A 16,803-nucleotide genomic window follows, 5' to 3' on the forward strand; every position below is an offset into this window, starting at 1 on the left:
GAGGTTCACTTACATCCTTTGGCTGTAACTTAAAGACACACCCTGAGAGATGTGATAAACCGGGGCTGAGCGCAGGGATCACGTGCAAATGCGAACGCCCCACTGTCATCAGCACCGAATTTACTCGAACATCCAAAACCCTTTGAGAAGCACACGCTCCGTGTTGGCGCGACCTCAGTAACATTTGTCAGACTAGGCCGTCTCCATGTATACTCCGGCTCTCTTTCAATGACAGGGAAAGGCTTTGGATAAGGTTTCGGAACGGAACCAGGGACTTTCTCATCCTTCCCTTCCGTTTATCAAGTACGTATGCCTTACTCAGCCTCACACCTCCCGTTTGAGGTGCTGAAAACAGTGAGAAATTACATGGAAATACTTCCTCTGGAATAAAACTCCACTTGAATATAATCAGAAAGAAGACAGAGGTTTATCGAGAACGTGTGGCACCTACCAGGATGGGCGAACGCAGGCAGCGGCTGCATGACCGGGGGCGCCCCGTTGGCCAGGGGAGGCACTGCTGCTGGGGGGACGGAGGAGACAAGGGGGGGGGACATCCCGACCACCGGGAGGGTCCCCATTGGCACTGGCGCGACCGCCGGCAGCGGGGGCATGCTGGCCAGGCCGCCCACACCTGCGGAGGAAGAAGGACCGGCAGTCACCCAGGCACGTTTCAGCATTCAGTGACCAGGACCCAGGACTGCGGAGGAGCTTCCCTCTTCCCACCGAGTCCCTCCAGAACCCGCACTCGGGCACTCACGTGGGAGAGCACCAACCTGTGAGGGACCCAGACTCCGCTGAGGAGGGGTCCCCTGGCCAGAGGGAAGGACCACAGAACAGTCACTGAAAGCTCTGGGAGCAGCACAGAATCAGACTCGGGAGCTCACAACGGCCTTCAAAACCAACCAGCCAAAAACCCTGGCTGGTCACCACAGGTAACTTATTTTGAAAACCAGCAAATAAAGGGGAATAAATCCAAGCTTTCTCCTGCCTGTCCTTTACACACTGAACCTCAGAGCAGCCAGACGTCTGAGGGGCCGTCGCTCCTTCCAGAAGGAGCAATGAGAGAAGTGCAGCGAACGCTTCCTTCCTGCTCGGCTCTTCTCGTCCCGTGACGTCTTCGCCCAGTGCCTGGTCCTGAGCCCCTGTACTTCCCTGACGGACAGCCACAGCCGCTGCTGCAATATCTGCTCTTGGTCCTTGGTCCCGACGCAAGAACTTCCCCGACCCTGGAACCTCTGCAGGGATGTTTCTGCACCTGAATGAGGTGGCTGAGGGGGGTGGGGGCCCCTAAATAGCTGAGGGCTGGGAGCCAGGACAGGAAATATGAAGACATGACTGGAGATCTAGGAAGTCCCACCCACCTGCCTGCACAGACCTGGGCGGGGGCGGGGGGGGGGGGGGGCTGGAGGGGCGACAGGCAATGGCCCGTGACTGACTCCCTCATGCCCGCGCAATGAACCCTCCATGAGAACCTACACGGAGGGCTTGGGGAGCTTCGGGCTGGGGAACACGCCCTCGAGCTGGAGGGGGGAGCACCCCAACTTCACAGGCTCTGCACTCAGGACCCGCCCTGGGCAGACTCCCTGGCTGCTCATCTGTCCCCTCAGAATAGCCTTTGTTTTATAACAAACGGGTAAACGTAACCCGAAGTTTCTCCAAGTTTTGTGAGCTGTTACAGCAAATTAGAGAAAAGGGGAGACGGGTGTGTGGGGACCTCTAACTATGTCGGGAAGTCACACAGACGTGTGGGGCCTGGGGACAGTCGTGTGTGACAGCCTTTAACCGTGGACTGGCTGCTAACCTGGTGGTCTGTGAGGGTCGAAGGGAATTTCTCGACACAAAGTTAGTGTCCGGAGGGTTGAGACACTGGTTTTCTGGACACGGAACCCCTGGTCCCTTGTGCCCTTGGGCCCTAAGTAGGTCCCTCCATGTCCTCCTGGCGCAGAGCGCAGGCAGTGAATTCGCTCCAGCTCCAGCTCTGCTCCTGCAGGCCGGGCGCCTTCTCGCCCGCAGCCGGAGAACGTTCCGTGTCGCCAGGATGCAGCTCCGTGTCGCCAGGACGCGGCTCCGTGGGAGTCTTCCCGGCACGCGGCTCACGCAGCTCCCAGCCTCACTGCCCGCCTCCCGCCCTGCTCCCGCGTCCTTCATGGGCCCCCACTGGCCCCCCAACCCCGCCTGCGGCATCCGCCACCTTCCTCCAACTTCATCTCCTTTCCATTGCGACGTGTGCAGCCGTCCTCTCTTCACTGCCCACTTCTCCGCAGACTCCCGTGTGGTTTGGCGTCAGCTTCATCCTGAACGGCATTTGCTCTCACTGCCCCTTGCGCCCGGGCTGTCGCCTTCTCGCGTGGGAAGCAGAACTGCGTGGCTCCCCGGACCAGCGCTTCCTCAGGCGGCTCAGCTCCTGCTGCGGAGCAGGGCCCTCGGGGCGCGGGGTTCCGCCCTCTTTTCTAACGATGACCCCGAGGGGCTCTGCCTCCGCACTGACCTCCCCCCACCTCCCTCCGCGCCCTCAGTCTGACTCCTCTCCGCACCCTGTGTGGCCGGCGGGAAGCCGCATGGGGCCCGCTGGGGGAACTCACAGGGACCGGCTGCCCGGCACGTCCCGTCCCGCCCCGTCCGGCCTTCGCATCCGGCAGGCAGGGCGCTGCCCTGGGCGCCCGCGCTCCCACCGAGGGGCTGCTCCGGCTCTGGCTGCGGCTGCGGCTGCGGCTCTCTGGATGCTCCCGAGCAGATGCAGCCACTGCGCTGGCCTCAGGGCGGCTCTGGCGATGCTGTCCGCTGTCCGCGTTCTTTCTCACAAAGGAGCCATCGCACAGCAGGTGTGACAGCACCGCCGGGAGCCTGTTGTCCTGTGAGTGGCGGGCACGCGCCGAGTCTTGTCCCCGCAACCGCTCCTCAGTCACTGAGCTTCCTCCTACCCGCACACTGTGGGGCCTTCCCGTCCCAACCACCCCCCCACCGCCCCAGCGCCTGCGCCTCCAGCTCCACGCACCTCCCAAGCCTCCCACCAGGCTCCAGGCACCTGCCCAAGGTCATCCATAGCCCCAGCCGCCTCCAGCCTGTCTTCCGCCCTCATCTCCCTTCATCACCTGGCAGAGGCACCCGGGCCTGACCCGTAACCAGGGGCTCCACCCGATACTGTGACCTTTCAATCAACCCACACGACCAAAGTCTGCGCTGCGGACAGACATCAGAGCACTGGTGATCTCAGTCAACTAATTACCGGTTGGTTCTGAAGAAAAATACCAGCCTAAAAGGTAATACTTTACAGAATTCGGATTATGACTGGGGAAACACTGCTCATGCTTTTCCTGCTTCGTTTTGTTCCGAGAGAATTTCGTGTGGCCAATTGCCTCAATACTGCAAACTTGAAGATATATTTTGAGGCACCATGACCCACAGGGGTTGTTTGTACACAAGGGAAAGGACAGGCGCTATGGAGACGGAAACCCAGAGGAAGTCTGCAACAGCGTGAGGTCAGGACCGCAGTGGGAGCAGAAGACAGGAGCCGCAGGCAGCAGGTGCGGGGTCCCCGCCACCGACTCTGCCCCCAGGCACCTGCGAGCTGGTCCAGGGGCGGCGGCGGGGGCTCGCTCCTCCCCAGCACCTCCGTCCTCCCTGCGACCATCCCTTCCCCACGGGTTACCTCTGGGGCTGCACTGCCCGGTGCCAGAGGCTGCGAGGGGGAGGGAAACGTCTTTGTAAACTGCACGGGGAGCTGCCGGAACCCATTCCTGCTCACACTCACCAAAGGCTGGTGCGCTGGCGATGGCCCCCGGCTGCTGTTTCATGACAGGGGGCAGGGCGGAGGGGAGCTGGTAGCCCTGCAGCTTCAGCTTGATGAGCTTCATGGCGATGGAGAACTCCACCTGATCCATCCTCCCATCGTTATTCATATCAGCAAGGGCCCTGCGGACCGACAGCAGCTTCAAGACCAGGACCAGGACTGTGACCTTCCCCCCAACCCCCCTCCCCCCCCACACACACACAGACAACCTCACCAGCCCCCCGAATCCTGTTGAGCAGAAGAGACATAGCAACACAAAACAAAACGTGTCTCGAGCTATAGGAGTCAGCTGGGAGCACTGGCATTTCCTTCGCACAGCACCCCTCTCTGTGTTGCTCTTTGCTGATGTGACACATGAGGCGACCTTCCGTCTGCGTGTCAGGACATGGACTTTGGAAATCAAAGAGTTTCTTTTCGGGGGGATGAAAATGTCTCACCTTGGACAGTGGTGATGGTTGCAGAGCTCCAGACAGACTAAAGCCAAGTAATTAAGACACCTTTAAGGGGAACGTTTATTCTGTGTTATGTCACCAAGCGCTAGGAAAGAGTACTTAGGAACAGAAAGCTTATTTCTAGGGATAGTGACTAGACTGCACCAACTCCTCCATGGGTCCCACAAACCTCGCCCCGGGGACAGGCGTGCTAGGCCATGCTGTCCGCCTAGACTCCTAACGCTGGGAAATTAACTAAGTGAGCTTACAAGTGTGCTTGCTATTTAAAATGGTTCTGAAACATAAATGGTCAAGTGTAACTTGCAAAGAGCTTTGATGTAAAGGACAGTCTCGCAAAAGAAAAGGGTTTGCACTCGACACTGGAAACCACGATGCAAACGGCCGTGCGTGTTGACGTAACGTCCTCTGCGTGAAAACGCTCATTCAGATTTCATTTCTTTTACTCTAGACCAGCGGTTCTCAACCTGTGGGTCGCGACCCCTTTGGCGGTCGAACGACCCTTTCACAGGGGTCGCCTAAGACCATCCTGCATATCAGATATTTACATGACGATTCATAACAGTAGCAACATTACAGTTATGAAGTAGCAACGGAAATAATTTTATGGTCAGGCCACAACATGAGGAACTGTATTTAAAGGGCCAGAAGGTTGAGAACCACTGCTCTAGACATTAGAACAGTGGAGATTTTTTTAAACCAATCTTAAGAAAATTTTATTTGAAACAGCAAATGCTAAGACCAGCTGCTCCAATCAAAATGCCATGACGGCCCTAGCCAGTTTGGCTCAGTGGATAGAGCGTCGGCCTGCGGACTGAAGGGTCCCAGGTTCGATTCCGGTCAAGGGCATGTACCTTGGTTTCGGGCAACATCCCCAGTGGGGGGTGTGCAGGAGGCAGCTGATCGATGTTTCTAACTCTCTATCCCTTTCCCTTCCTCTCTGTAAAAAAATCAATAAAATATATTTTAAAAAAAAATTTGTAAAAGTCAACACTATTCTTTTGGAAAATAAAAAAGGTCACAAGGCAGGGACCGGAACCCGCAGCTACAGGAAGCTCCTTTTGGCCTCGGAGAGCGCCGCCCGCCTCCTGCCGTCAATGAGCCCCTTCAGCGCACCGCCCACTGCCAGGAGCCCGTTTCTCGGTCACTTCAGTTCATACATGAATTGCTCATTCACACCCCTCGCCAAGCTTCTAACAGGCTACGTGTCTTTCTCTGTCCGCTGAGAAGAACTCATTGTATGTTATGAACTGCTTATCCATCAACTGCGGAAAGATGGTTAAAACTTACTACTTGTTCATTTTGTGTATAGTATCTTTCCTGTAAGAAAGTTTACATTTTTACATATAAAATATTTCTTTGATCACACAGCCTGTAGGTTTTCAGTCCTTTATTTTCTAAGATTATTTTATTCCATGTCGACCTTTAAACCAACTGTAACTGCGCGTGTGTGCGTGCGGTATGTTATTCCAGGGCTCGGCCTGACGCCCTCCGGAAGGACGCCTCGCCGTGCCAGCAGCACTCACTCACGTATTGGGATTAAGAACCCGGCCTCTTCCCGCGGAACTCGGTGCTCGTCGGCAGGGAGACCTTCTCTGGATGATCTATGCTGGTTGAGCAATAGCATCACCACGGCCCTGATCTCAGCACAGCTGCTTGGGGGCACGTTCTGGCCAGGCTTTCCTGTTGCTTTTTTAAAAACTTTGCGAGGCTACTCACAGATCTTTTTCCTTATAAACTTTGAGATCATTTATCAAGTCTACAAACAACCCTACTGGCATCCAAGCTAAATATATTAATTAGTTTTTGGAGAGAGAGAGAAATATCGATGTGAGAGAGAAAAATCGATCGGCTGCCTCCTGCACATACCCCAATCAGGGCTGGGGATCAAGTCAACACCGAAGTACAGGCCCTTGACTGGAATCGAACCCGAGACCCTTCAGTCCTCCAGCCAACGCTCTATCCACTGAGCGAACCTGGCTAGGGCCCAACAGATATTTTTTTAGAGGGTCACCTCTTCAAAAGACTAGGCACTATCTAGGAATTGGGGTTCCAATTGTGAAAAAGACAGACAAGGTTCCCGCCCTCACAGATTGCCTTTTAGTACAGACAGGAAACAAGGACATGAGTCGGCTCATTCCACAGGATGGTAAGCACAACAAGGAAATGAAGCCAGGGGTGGGAGAGGACAGTGGCCGGCACAGGGTCAGAGGGAGCCCTGGGGCACGTGGTCAGGATGCAGGCCTCTGGGAGGGGAGACCCAGCCTGACCCCTGAGGGCCAGGACCAGCAGGTGGGAATCCAGAGGAGCTGCGTTACTGGTCGAGGACGCCTGGCCCATGTAGGGCATGGGAAGGTCAGGGAAACCGGATTGCACCAAATGAGGAGACAGAGGTGGAAAATGAGAGGAAAACGCACGAGCCAGGTACCACACTGGGCCTGTGGCCTCGGCAGTGCCGCTGGCTCTTCCCAGCTAGAGAGCTTTAAGCGGGTTCACTACGTTAAAAGACCGGATGTCGTCTGGAGACTGGGATCGAAAGGGGCAAGAGTGAGAGACGCCAGTCAGGTGAGGTGACCGATCGTGGCGTGGCAGTGGAGGCAGAGGGGGCCAGGCTGGAATAAAGGCTGAAGATGGAACAAAAGTGTGGCTGATGGACGGCGTGAGCAGGGTAAGGGAGGGGAGGAGCGCAGCATGGCGCCCACGGGGACAGATGCTCCAGGCCATGGACCGAGATGGAGACGCAGGAGCCAGGGAGGGAGCGCGGGGACGCAAGCCAGGATGACGCTTGGCACATGGCTTTGGCACACTGATCGTGTTGGGGCTGAAGGCCCCTCCGTGGAAGCCTGAGGCAGGACAGGCTCCATGGCTGTTTGCCCTGTGCCCAGGCCCACATCACCAGGCTGTTCTGATCTCTATCTTTGTCTCTGGCTCCTCCTCCCCCTTAGGGCCCATTTCTAGGTGGTGCTCCCCCACCCCATTTCCCTCCTCAGAAGCCTTTCGCCTCCATGTCTGCGGCCCCTACAGCCTCTGACTCCAAAGCCCTCATTCTCCCTCTTACTTCCTGGGCCTTCAGACTCCTGCCCGTGCCCGTCCCCCTCCTCCTCCGCTGCAGGCCGAGGCTGGAACCGGAAGCTGGAGCTGCCAGGGGACCCAGGCTGTTGGCAGTGCCCTTCCCGCTCAGGAGGAAGGCGTTTCTGGGAAGGCGCAGCCGGCACGGCGCGCACAGACGTGGCTCCAGGCTCCGAGAACTCCAGTCTCCTCATGTTCTCACTTGGAAATCGGGTTGGCTAGATAGGTAGCCTAAAATACAAGCAGGCTACAGCTCAAAAGGAACAAACTACTTCCCTGGAATACAGGTTCTACATGGATCAAAACTCATAAAAGTTCCTAACACGCTCCCCGCAGTCACATCACTTGTATGTGTGAATCGAGGTCCAAAGCAAAGAAAGTACGGCCCAGAGACATAGCCTGGAACGAGCTCCTCACTCTCAATCCAAACTGTTATTATTGCACAGATGGCTAACGCGGGGAGTGGCGAAACTGCAGCTGCGAACCCATTTTCCTATCTACCTGGAGGCCTGGGCCTTCCCTGGCACCCTCCCAGCAAAGCCACATGAGAACACAGATCAGCGTGAGAGGGAAAAGGCCACACCACTTCATGAGGGCAGCTGCTCTTCTTTATAAATTTAAAACCTAAATGTGAAGAAGTCAAGTGCCACGCAGGGTTGCAGAGTAAGGACAGGGCCGGTCGGAACCGATCGCCCACCTCGCCCTGCAGCCGGCACCTTCTCAGGACACCAGCAGCGGGGGCCGCCGCCCCTTCCAGAGGTTTCCCTGGGAAAAGGCGCTTCGGAGTGTTCCCCCGACAGCAGATCTTCTCCTCTGTGATCCTCACCAAGGGGATTTCCCCCCGAGTTGTTAGAGAGAGTGGGAGGGAGGGGGAGTGAGAGAGAGAGGACCATTGATGGAGGGAGACACATCCCACCCGAGCCCAACCCGGGCGGGGGATCGAGCCCACAGCCGAGGTACATGCCCTCGACCGGAATGGAACCGGGGCCTTTCAGTCTGCGGGCCGACACTCTAGCCACTGAGCCACACCGGCTAGAGACTAACATCAATTCTTGATAAAAGTAAAAAAATATATTGATTTAAAAAAATGCCATCATAAGTTCATTTAACAAACTGTCACAAAAAAATTAAAGACAAAAAACATTTTTTACTAGCAATTCATCATCTGTATTGTTGATAAAAATTTTCACCATAAAGTAAGTCGGAAAAATGACTTCAATACACTAATCCTAAAGCAGTTTAGAAAACAACTTAATCTAAAACAATGAAATTGACTGGAAATACTTATTGTGTGTGACAGTTTTCACACTGCGATTAGCTGTCTCCTCCCGCTGGGTGGCAGTCGCTAGGAAAGCATGGACTTGTCTACTTTGTTCACAGCTACACCCCCAGCACCTACAATGCTCGCTGACCAGAGTCGACACCTGATAATATCTTTCCACGCTGAGGAGTACATGCAGGTGAGATTCTCTTACAGCAGAGCGTGCATCGTAAGTCTGCCTCCTGAGTGAACCTCTTAAACTGGGAATAAGCATAAAAGCAGAATTCAATGGAGGGAGTTATGCTTGGGAAAGGAAGGTTCTAGCGCGTGATCTTGACTGATGGTGTGAAACACAATCATACATCAGTGCAGAGCAAAGCAGGAGGCACAGGTCTCCTCCATTCAAACGCAGGCACTCACTGACAGGTCAGTGCTCACGCCCTCTCTCCCTCTTGCGCGCTCTCTCTCTCTCTCTCTCTCTCACACACACACACACACACACACACACACAGGTCTCCTCCATTCAAACGCAGGCACTCACTGACAGGTCGGTGCTCGCTCGCACTCTCTCTCTCTCTCTCTGCTTTCTACTTAATTTTAAAAGTAATTCCAAAAAATTTTACAAGAAATTCCTGGTTATTTGATTTCCCAAGATCACAGTAGATCAGAGGTCAGAGCCAGAAGGCTCAGTAGTGGGAGAGGTCTGGCAGCCAATATGCTAACAGCCCAAGAAGGAAAATAAAGCAGACACCAAAAAAGCACAGGAATGGGGTGCCATTTGGTTTCAGCATGAATATATTCATACACAAATGTATCTGCATTTCCCGGGAAAGCTTTCTATTTCAGAGCACTTTTCCTACTAACGTGTGTGTGTGTGTGTGTGTGTGTGTGTGTGTGTGTTGCCTTTTATTCAATGGAAGATACAGAGCCATTCCATTCCATAATAAAGCAAGAACTGTGGGACATTCAGATGAGAAAGGGTGAAGTTAAAACAAACTAGTGAGAAAATACCAAAATGCAGATTTCTCCATTGCAAATTCCAACTTCTTGACAGCATTATCTGGCAAATGTCACCCTTTTTTAGTTCCACGTGACAAACCTCCTTCCCGAGTGTCTCTCTGGTAAGAAGCAGCGAGTGTCCGGCCTGGAGATGGACGGTCTCCTCCCGCAGGGTAAGAAATTCTATCCCTAGAATATTCATCTCCGGGATGTGAGGTTCCCACTTACCATATCTGTGCCAGAACAGGCTGAGGTAACCCGGATTGGAAAAAAAAGTTTCTCGCTTGATCACCTGTAAAGTAAGTGGGAAAAGTTTCAGAACAAAACAACCGCTAAACCACAGTAGACATTTTCTTACAATAATATTGCAAAACTAAGGAAGAGGCTGGTGACCCTGTGATCACGGCACTGAAATGTGATAGAAGCCAAACAGCAAGTCCACAAGGACAGGAACACCCGCCATGAGCACTGACTTCGGAGCTCAGCACCTTAACACCAGCATCTCAAAGGGCCGGCCATTGGCAGGCGGACACTGTGGACTGAATTCATCTGCTATTAACCAGGATGGCAACAGCTACACATGTGACAAGCACATCTGCAGGGACCCTCCAGAAAGCGAGGCGCTTGTCTCTGCTTTTTAAAAGGGTCTCTGTCATTCCCGATAGCAACAATTCTTGCACTTACGGAGAATAAGTAACAACGGTTTTTAACCATCGCACCATGGTTAAGATTTAATAAGTTAAAAAGAGCTATGAGACAAAAACAAGTCCCCAGGGAATCTAGATCTCATTTTCCTGAAAGCAAACAGGAAAGATAATAGGAAAGGCCAAGTTCAGAAGGAACTTCAGGGACACAGGAAATAAGAGAATTCCTTAAGACTGCAAACAAGGCTTGAATGCATTCTTGGAAAAGCCACAGTCACGGGGAAGGCCAAGGAGAAGGCAGATGGGTAACTACGCCCTCAGCCCTCCGCAAGCCCACCTTAGCTCACTGGCAGGTTCTCCAAAGTCATGCACCACGGGAAGTGAAAATGTAAAAGTGCCAACGCCATTACCAGTGATAAATCCAGAAACTGGCTTCAAGCTATGGAACTGCTGATCGTGCTTCGCTCTCTCCTCCACGGTGATGGCCCAGACATCCAGGCTGCCTGCAGTCCGAGGAAAGACAAGCGCATTACTGAATGATGAAGAACACGCCAGGCCCTCGCATGATCTATTCCTATTGCATGAAGAGTGTGTCAACACGTTAGCAATGATTCGATACATGAGCGCTGTTTGTCCTGGAAGTAATGCACACACAGCTAGAAAGTTAAGCGTAAACAGCCCTTCCCACCCAAAAAGGAACTGGCTCCAATTCTGTTTATAACAACTGTCCTATCGCCCTGTCGCTAGCGGGACTGCATGGAGATAGAGGGAGTTACTCATCGCTCCTTTACACACACTCACGCAACAGACCATCCTCAATGCCACAGCGGAAGTTATGAAAGGAGCTGCGCTCAGTCAGAATCCGAGTGAGTGTGGAACCTCCTGGGGGCGATGAAGCACTCGGGTGTTGGACTCTAGTGATGGCTGCACAACTCTCTCAATTTACAGAGAAACACTGACGTTGCACAGTTAGGACCAGTGAGTTTGATGGCTTATAAATTACACCTCTCTGAGGCTATTTTTTTTTTTAACGGCAAACCAAAGACAATGGGATTTAGATTCTCCTTCAGTTTTAGCTGAGACTGAGCAGAAGTCCCCTCGCTTCTGAGACCTCTCTCCCTTCAGTCCTGGTCTCCTCAAATTCACCCAAATAATGTGAGAGCCACAGACAGAAGGTTCTCAAAATGTCAGACACACCCCAGAAGGTGGGAGCAGACGCCATGTGCATGTTTCAGGCAACGGGTGACGATGCCCAGCACAAAGCCACGTGTCTGGACACCGCCAACCCCGCGCGTCTGCGCTGGCAGCGGCAGGTGGCGGCGGCTCGCTCAGTCGCTAGAGACAGACTACTGAACAGTTAGGTGCCAAGCACTGGTCTAGGCATCGGGGTGGAGAGGGGGCAGTTCTGACCTGGTCCCTCCCTCCCCGGCCTGATAGTCCTGTTTGTTCTGGTAGAGCTGTTTACTGCCCTGTCAGAAGTAAGCCAAAAACACAACAAATAAAAAAGGAATTAAAGGCAGACGAAATCAAAACCCAAGATGAAACAACACGAATGGTTTGGAAAACGTTGCCGACTTCCTTCCGGACTGGAGTCCCACAGGGACTTCACAGGTGGGCCCGGCATGGCCTCTCTCCACGGTGACGGCACGGACAGCAGCGCGGGCCATCAGCGTGGTACCCGCTCTGAGAAAGAATCCTTAGCCAGTGAGCAGAAATAATTGTTCCACACGTTCCTAATAAAGTTAGGAAAAGTCACCCAACAAAACATTTCATGCAGATCGATAGGATGTTTTAAGCAGATAAAGTGAAACAAATAAAAGTGTCACACTTCAGCCCTAACCGGTGTGGCTCAGTGGATAGAGCGTCAGCCTGTGGACTGAAGGGTCCCAGGTTCGATTCCGGTCAAGGGCATGTACCTTGGTTGCAGGCACATCCCCAGTAGGGGGTGTACAGGAGGCAGCTGATCGATGTTTCTCTCTCATCGATGTTTCTAACTCTCCATCCCTCTCCCTTCCTCTCTGTAAAAAAATCAATAAAATATTTTATTTTTAAATAAGTGTCACACTTCTGGAAGTGCCCGGCTAGCTCAGTCGATAGAGCATGAGACTCTTAAATAAGTGTCACACTTCACATCCAGGCTTCAGAAACAGTACGGAATCAGTGACCCGGTCACCTCAACAAATAAACTGCAAAGGCGACCCGGGACGGAGGGCGCTCACAGCCAGAGACGGGGGGAGACCCGGGCGCCAACTGCAGCGCACGCGCCTGTTTGGATCCCGATCTGAACAAACCCCAGCCAGCAGCCGCCGGCTAACAGCCTCACTGCCATCAGGCATTGCTATAAACGCTGCAGGGATGCTAATGGCATTGAATTATACCTTTGGAAGTGCTATCTTTTAGAAACATGTACTAAAGTACTTGTGAATGAAATGATTTGATCCCTGAGAGTTGCTTCTAAAGAATCCAGATGGAACAACATTGGCCATGGGCTGCTCGCCACTGAAACTCTGAGATGAGCACATGTAAGATGGGTTCATTATATTATTCCCTTACTTATGTGTACATCTGAAATTTGCCACAATACTAAGTTATTAACATATGGTTCCAAAATACATTTAAAAAGGAAGATCTTTGAAAACTTACCACCAAAAGGCGTTGGAAACTGAGCCATGGTTCTGTTACTTCTGCCTTGCTAATCGACGCCTGTAATTGAAATAAAACATTTAAGTTTGTGAAAATTTCACTCTTAAATACTTATAAACACACTAGCATGCTGTTTCTTTAACGATCAGAAGACCAATACCGATACCGGAGCTAGGGTTCAGCACCATAAGTGAAAGCTACCACTAAGGGGCTCGCTCATTCATTCATTCATTCATGCTCTGCAGATTCTTAATGTCAACGGGCACGGGAAATGTTGGTGAAAGACTGTGGCAACAGGAAGCTAGCTATCCATCTGGTGAGCTCTCCCATGAGCCCAGGAGGCCTTTGTTACTTTTAAGTGTATCTTTTTCTTCGCCATCCACATATACTAGCCCATCTGCCTGGTGGTTCTAACAGCAACTCTTTAAAGAGCACTGAGCACATGCTGCCCACTGACCCAGGTGACTCATCCGTCTCAGCGAGTTTCACTGCCACCACAGCTCCGAGAGCAGGTCCTGCATCTGCCACCTCCGTCGCAGGTGAGGAGAATGAAAACTGAGGCGACATGATCACAGCAGTGCCTGCCACACACGCGGTGACGGGCTGGATCTGAGCAGGGCTCCACCCATGGAAACGGTCTGCAATTAGGCCCCGTGAGCAATGCTTATCACACTAACGTCTGCAGACATGGAGCACACCCCAGGCAACGCCCCCCAGCCACTGTCCACGTGCTGCCACGTGGACCAAGCAGTCCTCCTCCTCGACCGGAAACTCCACGCTCGCTGGGCATGTGTCCCGGCCCCGCACAGGGACTACTCCTCGTTCCCTCTCCCACTCTGACCTGGGATCCCTTCCTGGGGGACGGTTTTAACTCCCCAGCTCTTTCTGGTTCTCCGCTCTTTCTTCCTGCTACTGCCGCCACCTTTGTTTCCCTTATGACAGGCACAATGTCTTTCACTCCCCATTTTGCTCTTCAGCTTTCTTCTGTTTCTGGCATCACGGATCCCTTTGCTGGCTGGCTTTTAGGCCCCTCTCCCGCACCTGGGGACCTGGGTGCTCCTGCCTACGGAACACGAGGCCCCGGGCGACACGAGGCACCAAGCGACACGGGGCACCGAGCGACACGAGGCCCCGAGCGACACGAGGCCCTGGGCCACACGGGGCACCGAGCGACACGAGGCCCCGAGCGACACGAGGCCCTGAGCCACACGAGGCACCGAGCGACACGAGGCACTGAGCCACACGAGGCACCGGGCAACGCAAGGCACCGAGCAAAGGCGCAGAAGCGGAGCGTGGGCGGCACGTGCGTGGATCGACAGGCTGCTCCACACGGTGAGAGGCCCCCCTGTCACTTTCCACTAGAGACCTCCAAAGGCCAGTGCAGGGGGTGTCACTGAAGCTGTTTAGCTCTGCCAGCGAGAAAGCCGTGAAGGGGAGGGGAGAGGGAACCGCACATGGAGCTGGTGATGCTGGGCGGGGTGAAGGGCGGTGACAGACGCTCCTCAAAAGAGTCCAGTGCAGAGCAAGACGCTCGAGAACACAATCTACAAAGGCAAGCCCTCCCCACACACACAGTGCGATGGGCCTCAGCCACGTGAGGAACAGGACGAGAAGACACTAACGAGATTGTCCCGGAAGTGCAAGACTAGCGTTTGGAAACCAATTAACGTAACTTGCCATATTTACAGAACACAGCAGAAAACCCGTTTGGTTTGACAAATATGGGAAAAAGCTTTTGATAAAAACTCTACACCCAATAATAATAAAAACTCTCAGAAAGCGAGGATTAGTAGAAAAGTTGTTGAAACAAAAATTCCTCAAACATGAAATTCTCAAAAGCTGAGATAATTGGGGGAAGTCTAAGCGTCAGTATGTTTAATGGTCCCTCTTCTTCTCATTTAGGATCAGGTGCCCAACTCCATCCAGCGCACCTGGAAACAAGCCTGTCTACGCTCAGAGCGCCGCCCCCCAGAGCCTAGCCGCCCCCAGGAGTGGTCATGCCCACGGACACCACAGTGCTGTGTTCATCCGGCACATACACAACGGGCGCGTGTCAGGGACTTTCATCTCATCAAAGCATTGAAGATTATCTTAAAAGGTCTGATTTTTAAGTTCTTATCTTATTCCAGTGGCATCTGTTTTTTCAGTTTTATAAGCATTTAATAGTTTACCAATTGGTACAGTACAATCTTTAATATGCAGAAAAGATGAATGGATTGTGTTTTACAGTCGGAGAGCAACACGCCTTCTGTGAACACGGAGCAACAGCACGTGCGCTCGCTCCTTTGCCGATGGGAGGACTGTGCTGCTCTCTTCAGCTCCTCTTACAATGTGGGGACGCCCCCCAATTGCCACCTCAGCAGCGTTTATATGAAATCAGTGCTGTACACCCTCAATATGTGCAGCTTCTAGTTGTCAATTATGCTTCGATAAGCTGGGGGGGGAGGGGGCTTACAATTAAATAGGGGATAGAAATGCACATCAAAGAATCTGTGTGTGTGTGTGTTTGTGTTTGTGTGTGTGTGTGTGTGTGTGTACACAGAAAGGGCCATTAGCAGCAAGCAATGTAGACGTGGAAGCAACAAATGATAAGCCAAAACTTTATGAAATGCTTGCTAACACATTTGGGCTGTGTTAGTCCATGCAATTCTGTGAACAACCTGTGAGATAACATCACCATCGCACCTTACAGATGTGGAGGCCAGGGCAACAGCTGACACAACCATTAAACGGCAGACGAGGGAGCCAGTCTGTAGGGACTGAGAAATGCATGGGACACGCAGGACGCAGTCAGCCTGGCAGCCCCGCCAGGGTGGAGCTGGGGAGTGGGAGGCACTGCTCCAAGCCACAGAAGCCTGGAAAGCAAAACGGAGGAAAAGGGAAACCAAGTGTGCGCCGCAGCAGGCCACAGAGGAAGCTGAATGGGGGAGTAAGTGTAAGCATTTTGCCATTAAGTCCAAAGAGCTTTTACTTCTTATACAAAAAAGCTAAGCTTCCTTAAGTGTAAATAAGCATTTACTGAACATAAGTTGGACACACACACACACACACACACACACACACACACACACACACACGGCCAGTGGGCTCAGTGGTTAGAGTGCCAGTTCCCAGTCAAGGGCGCGTACCTCAGTTGCAGGCTCGATCCCAGCCCAGTCTGGGAACATGCCAGAGGCAACTAATCGATGGGTCTCTCTTGCATCAATGTTTCTCTCCCCCTTCTCCCTCCCCTCCACTCTCTCTAAAAAACACACCAAAATACAAACTAAAACTAAAGTGAGTGAAGGCAGGAACTCCACCCATTGCTAGGACTGCAACAGGATAAGGTGGGTCCACGGCAGCGAAGACAATCAGAACACAAGAGCTGCCTAGAGCGGAGCAGAGAAGGGCACCCTCTGGGCCCTGGGCCCTGCTGCCCGGGAGAAGCAGGCAGGCAGGACGCTGCCCAGCAGGAGAGTTGCGGGTCAGCAGGATGGGCTGATACCACAGGGGAGGGGCTACTTTGGAGTTCTTACAGGCAGACCAGGCAGCCACCCACCAGCTTGGGATTTGTATTTCCATTCAGCCTTTTCCCTATAAATATCCAATTGTTTCCCTCTTTTGCACACTTTACATTATAATGCATTCTTAAAGCCTTTCATAGCCCTAGCCACTTTGGCTCAGTGGATAGTGGGTCAGCCTGTGGACTGAAGAGTCCTGGGTTCGATTCCAGCCAAGGGCACAGGCCCAGGTTGTGGGCTCGATCCCCTGTAGGGGGCGTGCAGGAGGCAGCCGATCCATGATTCTCTCTCATCACTGATGTTTCTATCTCTCCCTCTCCCTTCCTCTCTGAAATCAATCAAATATTAAATTTTAAAAAACCTTTATAAACATTAATTTTTAGAGTGAGGCAAACACTCCTATACTACATATAAAAATTAGAAAAACAGACTAAATATTGAGCAATCA

The 16,803-nt window shown here is 52.7% G+C and overlaps 1 protein-coding gene across 1 annotated transcript in view; it reads right to left on the reverse strand.

Annotated features, from left to right (window-relative positions):
- Positions 1-16,803, reverse strand: part of ITSN1 (intersectin 1) — a 149,053-nt gene that overhangs the window by 92,011 nt on the left and 40,239 nt on the right. Inside the window, 5 exon segments of the mRNA XM_036347475.1 lie at positions 452-631; positions 3,752-3,912; positions 9,797-9,860; positions 10,623-10,715; positions 12,856-12,915. Coding sequence (XP_036203368.1) covers positions 452-631; positions 3,752-3,912; positions 9,797-9,860; positions 10,623-10,715; positions 12,856-12,883 — 526 coding nt within the window. The 5' untranslated portion in view covers positions 12,884-12,915.

This window comes from Myotis myotis, unplaced genomic scaffold (assembly GCF_014108235.1).
Source record: "Myotis myotis isolate mMyoMyo1 unplaced genomic scaffold, mMyoMyo1.p scaffold_m19_p_2, whole genome shotgun sequence".
Lineage (NCBI taxonomy): Eukaryota > Metazoa > Chordata > Mammalia > Chiroptera > Vespertilionidae > Myotis > Myotis myotis.